The 12,453-nt window shown below is 34.3% G+C and overlaps 1 protein-coding gene across 4 annotated transcripts; it reads right to left on the bottom strand.

The window, feature by feature from the left end:
* Window positions 1-3,183: 3,183 nt before the first annotated feature.
* Window positions 3,184-10,210, bottom strand: LOC110816323 (Protein phosphatase 2C family protein). 4 transcript variants are annotated; one of them, XM_088219572.1, is made up of 6 exons: window positions 8,813-10,208; window positions 6,963-7,352; window positions 6,741-6,858; window positions 4,843-5,066; window positions 3,940-4,431; window positions 3,184-3,506 (listed from the first exon to the last, which is right to left on the bottom strand). In XM_088219572.1, the coding sequence occupies exons 1-5, from the start codon at window positions 9,065-9,067 to the stop codon at window positions 3,946-3,948; spliced, it is 1,473 nt and encodes a 490-aa protein (XP_088075698.1). In that variant the 5' UTR covers window positions 9,068-10,208; the 3' UTR covers window positions 3,184-3,506; window positions 3,940-3,945. The 4 variants fall into 4 exon arrangements, with proteins under 4 accessions (XP_088075698.1, XP_088075704.1, XP_088075709.1 ...); XM_088219578.1 differs by having other exon boundaries at window positions 3,184-3,503; XM_088219583.1 differs by lacking the exon at window positions 3,184-3,506 and having other exon boundaries at window positions 3,548-4,431; window positions 4,843-5,057; window positions 8,813-10,210.
* Window positions 10,211-12,453: the final 2,243 nt, after the last annotated feature.

The following is a 12,453-nucleotide window of genomic DNA, read 5'->3' as shown; positions in this document are numbered from 1 at the left end:
GGAGCTCAAGGAGGATTTTGCACAGAATGGGACTCCTCATTAAATTATTAGGTATTTAGTATTTTTCTACAACATCTTGTTACATAACATGTGTAGTTTTGTATAAAAGTCTATGTATCTTCCTATCTAATTGAAATGAATTCTTTTAAAACGGTAATCACAAATTGTTCCATGGTTCTTTCTGTTAAAAAAATTTCAAGAAATAGTAAAAAAACTAGCAATTACTAATCTAGGTTATAAAAGTAATCTCTATATTTAGTTTAATAAGCCATACTTGATAAAATACTAGTTAACTCATTATGACAACTTTTATATCTTAATACAATTGTCATACATTATCTTGCAGTCTTTTTAGGCCATAATTATCTTTTAATTAATATGAATGACTCTTATACTTTTCTTGTTAAACACTTACTTTTTAAATTGAACATGTCCGGTTACAAAACTCTGTCTGTATCTCGATCGTTCATAAAGCATGGACAACATGCACATTGGGGTAAAAAAAATTACTAGTTTTGTCAAAATCTTTTATTAAAAAAGTTCCTATATTTTTAGGATAATGGTCTCATTGCTACTATGATGGATTAAAAGAATCATTAATAAACATTCAACCACAAATTGACCAAATACAATAACTCTTATTAATAGCTACTAATCAAGCTAAAGAATTATCTCTCCAACTTCAAACATTGCTTGAGGATTAGGGAACCTATTGAAAACAACATTCTAAAGACCATTAGATACAAGCAGGAGATCAAAATATCTTAAAACAACAACTAGAAAAAAGAAAAAGTTTACTACTACCATTGAAGCAAAACAAAGTAACTGTTACAAGATCCTTAGGAGATTAGCTCATACTTGAAATAACAATATAATAAGATCTACACTTCTTCCTCACCTTCTCATTCTAGCCTACTCTCATCCCTATACTTGAATTCTATCACAAAAATTGAAAATGAACACCTTAGTGCTATCACTCAAGATATGGAAATGTATAAAACACTCAAAAGCATTAGCTCCAAGAGAGCCCCAGGGCTTTCTTCCGCATTCTATAAAACTTATTAGAAACTTCTTCACCTATATATCATAGCTTATGTTAAATCCTTCTTTCATTCGATGTATCACTTAAAAGGACTTAATCAAAACTAATATTGCTATTATCCCTAAACTTAATTCACCTAAGAGAGTCTAACACTATAGACCCCTCCCGTTATGCAATATAACTATAAAATTATAGGAAAAATTCTTACTAACCAAGTTATATTACTAACAAATCACCTAATTTCACTACACCAATATGCTTATAAAAAAAATAGACACATTTAAGATAATTTGCTAGTAGCATAGGAACTTCTCCATTCTATGGGACATAAAAATGAAAAAAGGGCTTATTTTTTATTATATGTGATATGAGTACGGGTTTTGATAAAATTGAGTGGGGTTTTCTTACCCAGGTTCCCCATTATATTGTTTTTTTTTCACCAAAGTAGTATAACTACTTTCCCTATTTATACTATAGTTTCTTACCAACTTGTTATCAATGACATAATTATTTGAGGTAACTACTCTCAAAGAAGTCTTAGGCAAGGAGATCCTCTTTTTTTCTACTTATTTATTCTTTGTACTGATGCTCTCCTTCATTAACTAACTCAAGCATAAATATAAAAACTACTACATGAACTTTAACTCAACTTTAATATTCACTCAGTTAATCATGTGCTATTTGTTGATGATTTACTTTTATTTGAATTTTGTTAAAGTTTAATATACTAAATTATAGTTGTCAATTGAAAATGTTTTGGAATTTGTTTATTGTTATACTTTTTCAGTATATAAATTTATTTTTTTATAATTATGTAAATCTACATAACTCAACCAGTTTAAGTTTTTAAATTATTTTTTAAGTTGTGAAGTTATATTATTTTTTTTTCTTATACATTTTGAAGAATAAATTGCACGCAAAAACTTAAGACGTATAAGTGACTAAGGATCATGACGTAAAGATGTAAAACATATTAACTTCAGTTTGGATTTAATTGAAATTTGGAAAATATTTTATTTAAGAAGTTTAATTCCTTGAACTTTGAAGAATTTGGAAGAGTCATCAATTATTTAACATTTGAGGCTCAGTTTTAGTTTAGTCTAAGATTTATTTTAAATCTTGTGTTCATGAATTTTTTTTATTCATAAATGTAACATATTATAACAGATCCAATTCTCCATTTAGGGTATTAGAAGTACATTCTCATGTTAGAATATACTTTATCTTAGCATATTGTTTGAGTCAATCTCACTCCAACCCTTCAAATTCCCATAGTATCTTTCAACATTGAAAGCTCCTACGAAGGCCTCACATTCTATCCAAGCATAAACTCTTGTGGTGGCTTATCGTTCATAAGAGTTACTAGGTATGGTTACACTAATATTTCGTCGATGTTTCTGAATATAGATTCTATGAGTTATTGGAATCAGTTACATTACAATATATGCTCATAGAATGTCTTTTAGGTAGACTTCCACGGTATGCTTTCTACATGGAACATCAAGCTAGCACCTACTTTTAATTACAGATATAAATGTGTTATGTATCTTCTACCAAATCAAGGCCTGATGCACAAATCTACACGAAAATCTTTAACTAGGCTACTGTTATAGTGAATTATTTCTATTATTGGATAAATCAATACATGCATATTCTCAGAAAAGCAGACATCATGTACATAGCCAAAAATATGTATAAAACAACATTTTACATTAACAAAAATGTTGAGTCTCTACCAGCATGCATGTGATTCGTGTAACTTTTTTGAAGAAAGAGAAGGTTTCAAGTATTATTTGTGCTTCTGCAGTAGATCGAGACACTACTTTTTGCTGCATTATACTCCAAGCAGCTTAATCCCTGTACGCTTCTCTCTTCACCTGGCATGCTTTTGAGCTGTTTTAAGCTAATCTCAAGGGTTTTGGGGATATTTTTGCACGTCTAAAAGCTCTAGGTCTTTATTAGCCAATATATATATATATATATATATATATATGTAAAAAGGAATATAAGAGGCTTCACTTCATTCAGCAGTGGGCTCTCATTTTATCTTCACTGCTTTAGTTACTCTATGGCTCATTTTGAATATACTATAAGGATATATAAAAATAAGAGTGATTAGGAGTAGAGATAAGAGTGAGGCAGGAGTAATATAGTTAGTAATATTTGAATTCAATCATTGAATATAATATATTTGAATTATCCGCACCTTCATCAAACTCAGCCATTGAATTCAAGATAAAAATAAGAGTGAGATAAGAGTAACTCAACACTAGAAAAAAATTATTTTATAATTATACACATCAACATTACTATAAACTTAAAAATTAAAACTAAACTTTACCTCCTTGATTCAGTTGATTGTTGAAAGCTTGCAAGGTCCACACTCTCTTGTAGTTGGAACTTGCAACAGAGTAAGAGTAGAGAGGAAAAATTCCACTGCATATAATGTCAACATTTGGTTCTACTGGCCAAAAAAAAAAAGGAGCTTCTCACTTCACGATCACATCCAACAAAACAATTGTATTTGATTATGCAAAAAATCTTCTCTTACAAATTGATTGAAACGAATCTCATTATCACAAAATTATTATCAACATAAGAAACACATCACACATTAACAAAAATGGGAACCCAGTAAAAAAAAAAAAAAAGAAAAAAAAGATGGAGAGTTGGATTTTACAAAATTCCAATTCTACCCACGCTAGAAAGAGGACAATTTCCCAGACATCCTAATATAGCCCAGGCCAACCTCTACTGTCCAAATTTAACAAACACGATTCTACAATTGTTTTTCAAGTTTTCAATTCACCCCCTTCCCCTCCTTCCACAAGAAAGCTGAAGAGGCATAAAACAAGTAAAAAAAGAATACCACTTGACAGATAATTTCAGGGGCAAACCTCCCATCATTTCCGTGCCCTTGCATCTCCGGCAGTTTTCTTCAGATCCTCTTTTCCAGGCACAAATCTTGGTAGAGTTAAAAGGGTGTTGACTCGAGCAACTCCTTCAAGAGCAGACCACTCTGTTCCTAGTTCTGTAGGCATTAAGCCGTCTTCTTCACTTGCTTCTGGGAGTATTTCTTCATCATTTCTTACAGTGCCTGAACGTTCCAGACTCGCTGGTTCAGAAAGGTCATCTTTGTTGTTACCAATATTAACCTGCTCCACTGAAAATTGATCTTCTTTGGGCTTTAAATTGGAGGCAGTAGATACGTTGTTTTTGTTGGAATCCAGAAATAGGCATACTACAGCACAGTCATCAACTTTAGAAGTTGGGTACTTGTATCTCCAGGCTCGTACTGCAGACTCAACTAACGCTCGAGCTGCGGAGGAACGTGCTGGAGCTGAGGCTACAATGTCTATGACCTCTTTATTTGAGAGAACATCCCAAATCTATGGAGAAATGTAAGTTCTTTTAGATTCAGAAAGTGAAAAGAAACAAAATGATAACAAAAAATATCAATATAAATCTATTCATAGCAAGAATCTAATTTTATAATAACAGCGGTAGACAATGTCCGGAACATATTCAAAACGTTTTTAATTCATTTGCAAAATTCATGCTTAAAGATTCTCTTCAAAATATTAAAATTTCACTTCATATGGCATTTCAAGTGAATTTCGACACGCACTCTGATACATGAACTTTGCAAGGCATTTTATCAATTCCATATGTTATTCTATATAGGATTCATCTTTATCTGCTAATAGAATTTTTATCTGAGTTTGGATTTGCAAATGAATTTTTAAAAAATTTCTTAATTTGTTCCAGACATATCCTTAAAGAATTTGTAGATCTCATACCCCATCTGTGGCTAAAACAACAAATTCATCCTTCTCTGTCAGGCATCGATAGGATATTTCAGGAACAGAGATCAGGCCAAAGTCCTTGAGGCAAAAATCTCCAAAAGCACGAGCCATAGCAAGTCCTGGTGAGTCATTATTTGGCAGCCAAACACGAGCAACCTCAGGCTCATCCTGAAGAGCAAATACACGTCCTTTACATTTGCGAATTCTCTCTGCTTCAGCTGTAAATGGGAAAATTAGTAAGAATGTATTCTAATTCATACTCTATTTTTCTAGCTTCTGCATTTGCCTAAGAATTATTTTCTAATACAAATATTGCCAAAGGAAGTCCCCTTCTATGGAAAGGAGGGAGAAAAGAGCAACTACAATATATAAACATGCGACAATTTGACCATTGAAGTAACCGCTTATTTTCATTTCATAATTGATGCAGAATGGATTAGCACTAGATTTTCTAAATAAATTAAAAATTGTAATTATATCAAATGTAAAAATATACTATTTAGGAGTCTAATATTATATTATTGAGGACTATTATTATAGTTTTAGTGATTTAGGATGTCTATGTTTATTGGTATCCATAATATATTAGTATTAGTTTTTTATTCTCATTAAGATTAGTATTTTTAATTATAATAGTTTACTATTTCTTATTTTAATTCTATTTAGAAAATGTTGCTTACAGATTATTCTAAATAGTTTGTAATTTCACTTATTGGGGCATTCAAGTATTCAATAATATATTTTAAGACTTTATTATTTTTTGGGTTATGTGATGCAATCAAACACTTAAATGTGATGTTTTAGACTTCTTATGTGTGATGTCTATAAGGTTGGGGATGCGTTGCGTTCAAAGAGATTATTATAAACAAGCACACTATTTAGTTACCCCACAGATGTCTATAATGTTTGCTGTTGAAAAGAATGACCAAGCAAAAACTTACTACACTCTTAACTCGAGTATAAGGTTTTACATTATTCACCACTTCAAAACTCGAAAACGAGCTTTCTCCAACCAAGGGAGAATGATGCAGAATGGGTTAGAGCTAGATTTCCTAAATAAATTAGAAATTGTACATTACATTATATGTCAAACAACTATACTATTTAGGAACCTACTTATATATTATTTAGTAGTAGTATTATAGTTTTAGTAATTTAGGATTTCTAGTTTCATAATATTATTGATATTGGTTTCTTATTCTTATTAGGATTAGTGTTCCTAATTCGACTACTTTACTAATTCTTATTTTAATTTATTTAGGAAAGTTTGCTTAGAGATTATTACAAATAGTTTGTAATTTCACTAATTGGGGCATTCAAGTATTAAATAACCTATTTTGAGCATTTCTCTCTTTTTTTTATTGCGTAATGCAATCAAACCTTTAAGTGTGATACTTAAGACTTCCTTGATGTGATATTTAACAAACGTAGGTGTCATGTCTAGGTTTTTTTTTATCCCCAAATTCCTAGTTTGACAAATCAATCCTAATTGTTCTACATCAATAATTGAAAACTTAGTACATGGCTTGCAACAGTGGCTTTAGAATCAACTTATTAGTTCGTTCTCCAACGAACTAATTAACATGTAATCTACTTGGCTTCCTCCCAAGAGTGACCAATTTTCTTTTTTTCCATGCTTTTTACATTTGGCAAGAAAGGCATGCATGTGCTATAGATGAATAGATATGCATGACACAAGTCTAGAAATACTCCTCAGCCTTATTGTTGTAATTTTCAATCAAGGAAAACAAAAAAAAAAATATATTGAAGATAAAATGGGTTTATCAGCTCATTTTGTATACCAGTGGATGTACAAGCCTGTGAACAACCATGTATGCGAATGCGGCACAAACAAGTGCATGGGAATGCAATTGAGCAAGAGAGAGAGAGACCTGGAAGATTTGGTTTGAGATCCACAGTCAACTGAACTGCAAGAAGAGTGTTGTCTTTATCTCTAGTACCAAGGACAGCTCTTGAGTCTCCAACATTTCCAATTACGAGATACTGACCCTATACAGAAGACCAAGGCAGTAATGATCAATAACTAAAGAACAGAGTATTATAAGATCTTAAGTGTCATCAAAATCAAGTTCATAGTAGTTCCCAGTCAATACCTGCTTGACCAAAGTTACAGCTGTTGTCCCGCTACAGAAACAATCAATGTTTGCATACATTCTCAGTTCCCTGTCCATGACTTTGAATGCCTTCAGAAATGAGTCTTTTAGTGTCTGAAACACCTCCGAATGCTTGTCTATTTCATCAAAGTCAGTCGAGTCCCTAGATTCTTCATCAGCAGATACAAAAGGAGTATCTTCGGAGTTAATGCTTGTTGCGGTGTTAATGCTGATCTCTCTGAGAACATCATCACCAGTTAAATTCACTTGCCATTGAGCAGTCAATTTAAGGGGAAGCAGGTCCCTCACTCTTTTTGCCACCATATGACCGTAGGGCCCATGGCCATCAAAAACACCACAGAAGATTGTATCTGTCCTTGAACCAAAATTCTGAAAGACCAAACTTATATAAAGTGAGCAAAAACCGTTTAAAGCAACAAAGCAATTAGAAGCTGACAGAAAATAGATAGTTTTGTAATAAGTAAAAAGGAAAGAGCATGAGCGGACCAAAATATCTAGATGTGCGGATCAGTGACCATGAACAGATAGCAGGTTCGATTTGAAAGTTTAAATTCATATCATGTTCATCATCTTCTCACAATCAAGAGAACGTGTATGAATGGGAAGAAGAAAATCAGTATATCCCAGGGAGATCTTAGCCTTAGTATTGCAGCAAGCACATCTCTGCCTATATGGAAGGCAAACGTGACTTGCTCTCCAACTTCCAGAACTAATGTTTATGGTTTTATGACAAGAATACAAGCATACTCTAACACATATCATAAGGCATTCTTATCCAACGAGATAACAGGCAAAGGGAATTGAAAATATTATGATTAATTTACAGCAAGAAGCAATTGATCTTATTTAATAGGATATGAGAATAAAAGTACAAAGCTTGTTTCGTAGGATATGAGAACAAAGGTGAGAAGCATCTCATTTCTTTTTGAAAAATAGTCACAATAACAAATATCATCGGAAACATAAATAAATGAACTGCCACCAAGCAAGATGGTTCAACTTGTTAATAGACGACTATCACAGAAGAAAGTCAAGGAACTGCAGGCAACTATTTATGTTTTATTGGAGGAAAATGATAAGGGATTAATATTTAAAAGACAACACAAGGGTGCTGCTCATTCACTGGAGAAGACATTACACTTAGAGGTTAGAGATAAAAAAGACCTACAATGTACACCTCATCCAGAAAAGATTTGAACAAAATACACAAGGTCCTAATCCAATCATCCATGGTAAAAACAAACGAAGAGGAAATATTTTCAAAAGCTCTACAGTCCTCTTCCTTCCAAGAGACACAGAATAGAAAGAGGGACAGGATATACATAATTTTTCCCTCTGCTTGTTAATGGGGATTCCGCACTCATAAATTCCTCCTCTTAAGTGACCAGTTGACCACCTAGAACAAACTGAGGAGATTGAGATCGAAATTTGAAGCCTTCTAGTTTTCAAACACTAGAGAACACGTTGACTAGTGCCTCATGCAATGTCACAAGAGAAACAGCAGAAAATTAAAGGTGAGTCCCAATGGTCACTCCCCTTTCCCCCTTTGAGAGTGAGTCAAGTGCTGTGAGTTCAAGTTTCGATCAATCATAAATGAGTACACACCTCAACAAAGTAAATAAGGGGATGACTCGAAAGGGATCTTATTCTATAGTTTAATAAAATTGCCACTGCATAAAAGTTGCTTGTTTCCGCAGATATGTTAGCCTATAAAAGTTGCTTATTTGCGTAGATGCTTGAGGAATAGAAGAAACAAATACAAACATAAATGACTTTAATAGAAGCGTGACCAAAATGAAAAGTAAAACAAAAACGAGAAAGAAACTAACCTCCCAGACAATCATGGCATCCTGATTGGTTCCCTTCTTTCCTTGCTGAGTAAAGAGAGAAGCAACATCACTAGACCCATTCAAGAACATCCTCCCAGGGATTCTATGCAACGGCTCTTCTCTCCTGTAATCAAAAGAAGAATTACGTGACCCCTGTCTTCTTTTGGAATTCTTCCTCTTCCTGACCCCAAGGCCAGGAGAGGCTGGCGAACCAGGGAGAGGGCTCCTGCTTTCTGCAGATAAGCAGGACCCCATTCTGAGGGCCCTGATAATGTTTAACAGGCACTCCAGACCAGCCACACAGTCACACCCACGGCTTTCCGGTGATGGATCCGTCAGAAATGATCTAGCGGATACCCACAAATCCCCAATTATTACAGTTGCCAGAATCCGCCGAATTTCTTCTTCAATCCACAAATATATGCACCTAATTTTCGGATCAATAGCTTAATTTGCCTCCAGCTCTTAATCCTACCCTTTTGAACTCAAAGCCTACTTTATCAGATTGATGAAAACAATTCCCCTGTAAAGTTCCTCACAAAGCAAACAGAATCCACCAGAAGAAGAATCAGATTTCGATTTCTACAGCTTCCAAACCAACCAAGAAAGAAAAAGGTGACAGTTTTTTTGCTGACCCTTTTGGCTATTCCAGATGATAACAATCTTTAGTCTTCTTTTTTTTTTTTCTTTAATGTAAATAAATAATTAAAAATAAAAGCTAAAAGGGGATGTACGCAGAGCAAAAAGAAAGCAGATCTACGCAGAACAATCTATTGCATAAAACAATTATATCCAATTCTCCTTCGCACAAAGCCCCTTTTCTACAGAGGCGAAGTCCTAAATACCCAAAAAGGAAGAAACCTAAAAAGGCACCACCAGGCCACGATTATTCATCACCAAATAACAAGATAGCCACCGGAACCGAAGAGAGTCCGAATCTTCGACAAAGAAATTGAAGTTGCAAATTCCTATCAGATCAAATCAAAACTGAGCAGGAAAGAAGGCACCAAAAATCCTCAGCCAATCACGCAGCAGAAAGCGACAGTGTTGGAGAAGTGGGCACGAGGAAGAAGAAAACAAAGTTGGGGAAAAGAAGAAGAAGAAGAAGAAGAAGAAGAAGAAGAAGAAAGAAATGTCGAGTGATTGGACAATCAAGAGAGAGAAAATGAAGAGACGGGTTGTTCAAAATCCGAATTGCTTCGAGAAATAACCGCAACCACCAACAACAAACCCGCTCTTTGATTTTCTCTCTCTAATATCCTACAGAGAAACACACTCTTCAGAGATTGGAAGAAGTGCGTGGGTTAACGAGGGAGAGAGGAAATTGATTGCTGTAGAATGGGAACCGGTCACTTTCGACAACGAGAGAGAGAGAGAGAGCTTCAGAGCAAGATTTGGATAAATTTGTGGGTATTAAATAACGTAGTTATGATAAATTTCCTTTTTTTATATTTTAATTTTCCTGCATTCCTTATTTTTAATCACAGAAGACAGATAATACTTTTTTGTCAACTCTTTTTTTTTTTTTTTTATTTAAAAATTATTTTTTAAATAAAAAAAATAGTTTTATATTGATTTATGTTCAAATAATATTAATAAAAATTATTTTTAAAATAATATATCAATTTTGAAATTTTATTTCTTCATACGAGAGTTATGATAATTTTTTTCATAAACTCATATTAATAAAAGTTATAATAATTTTTTTATGTTAAAATTATATCACTAAAAATTATTTTAAAATTCCGTCAGTTTTAGAATTTAATTTTTTTTGCGTAAACATTATGATAATTTTTCTTGTGAATTCACATTATGATAATTTTTATCGTAAATCTTATATCTTAATTTATATAATTAAAAATTATTTTAAAAATACTATGTTAGTTTTGAAATTCAATTTAAAACGTTATGTTAGTTGGCTTGATTATTTTGTGGCTGCTAAACAAAAATAAAAAGATTCTTTTCTGTTTAAAAATTTTGGTTTAAAACTTAATTTTAAGTAAAGTTATGATGATTTTTATCATGAATCCATACTAATAAAAGTTATGATAATTTTTTTTTGTGAATCTCGTAATTCCTCTATCCATATTTGACTAAATTGAAGAGTTAATTATAGTTGGCATGAGTATTTTGTGACTATTAAATAAAAACGAAGGAACTCTTTTTTATCTAAGAAATTTAGTTTAAAACTTAATTTTATGATAATTTTTCTCGTAAATCCATATTAAAGAATGTTATGATGCTTTTTTTCATAAATCCTGCAATCTCTTTAACACCCTAATATATTATTATTATTGGAATTATTATAATTTTATTTTATTTTAATTTTTCTTTTATTTATTTATTTAAGTAATAATATAATTATTTTAATGGGAAATAAAAATAATAATAATGATAAAAATGGGTGAAATTATTTTTGGGGTTTAATTGAAAATAATTTTGGAAAAAAGAGGTGAAAATTCAGATTCTGTGAGTGTTTTTGAAAAGAAAATCGGAAACTGGGGGTCAAAATGTAATTTAAAAAAATTGTGTCACGTTAGCAGCCCGGCCAGCAGTTCCGGCCAACCAGGACACACCGCATGACAGAGACGCTGATGCGAGAAGGCCACGCGGAACGGACCATTTGAGCGATCCGCGTGCGCGCGATCGGACGACTGAGATCCGTTCACGTACGCACGGACGGCCCAGATCAAACGCGCGCACAGACGGTCCAGATTGAACACGTGCGGACGGTCCAGATTGAATCACTCACGGACGGCCCAGATCACATCGCGATGGACGGTCTAGATTCATTTTCAATTTAATCGCGATCGGATGGCTCAGATTAAATCGTGATGGACGGCTCAGATTAAAAGGAGAATGTTATAAATAATCTCATCCACACCCAACCCCAAACCCTAGCCACCAGAGCCCTCGTCGGAGAAGACAGCCCAGCCACCGGAGGAACCGACCGCCGCCACCCGCCGCCGCACCAGAGCACTTTTCGGTCGCCAAACGAGGTAAAATTTCTCCCCTTAGCTCGGATTTCGATGCTGAACCCCCATGTCGCCAAATTGGAGCCAAACCACCGGCCAATTGGCCGAAAAATACCGCCAAAGCCCAGCAGCACTGCTGCGAATTTTCTCAGCTTTTGCCTCCGATGAGGCCCTTCCCGATTCCCGTTCGATGTAATTTTTATGCCACTGTGACCACCGTCTTTTCCTCTACAGGTTGACCGAAACAAAACACCGAATCGCGACTCGCACCAGAGGAGCCGCCGTACCCGAGAGCTCTGCTGCCGGTAAGTCTCAATTTTTTGAGTTTTTTAAGCCCACCGAGGGCCTTGCGTGTGTGTTCTCATAGGAACTGGTGCTAGTTTGGCTAAATTCGGCCTGAAACGGCCGAAAATAGCCAACCCGAGGCAGATCGCTGCCATGGGCGGCGGTGCCATCACCGGAGCATTGCGAAGCTACCGTGCCGGAATTTCGAAATTGGCCGAGGAGGCCCTGGGTCTGATTTGGAGTTTTTTGAGACATGTGCAGGTACCAAAAATGTGTTTCAATTCTCGAAAAAAAATTCAGGGAATCTAGGGACTGCCCGTAGGCGCAGTAAAAAATCGGTCTTAGACTTCGAATCAAGTAAGGATCTCTCACCCTATTTCC

Source organism: Carica papaya, chromosome 1 (genome assembly GCF_054855325.1).
Source record: "Carica papaya isolate Zhongbai chromosome 1, ASM5485532v1, whole genome shotgun sequence".
NCBI classification, from domain to species: domain Eukaryota; kingdom Viridiplantae; phylum Streptophyta; class Magnoliopsida; order Brassicales; family Caricaceae; genus Carica; species Carica papaya.
This window is presented reverse-complemented; position numbering and strand designations above follow the sequence as displayed.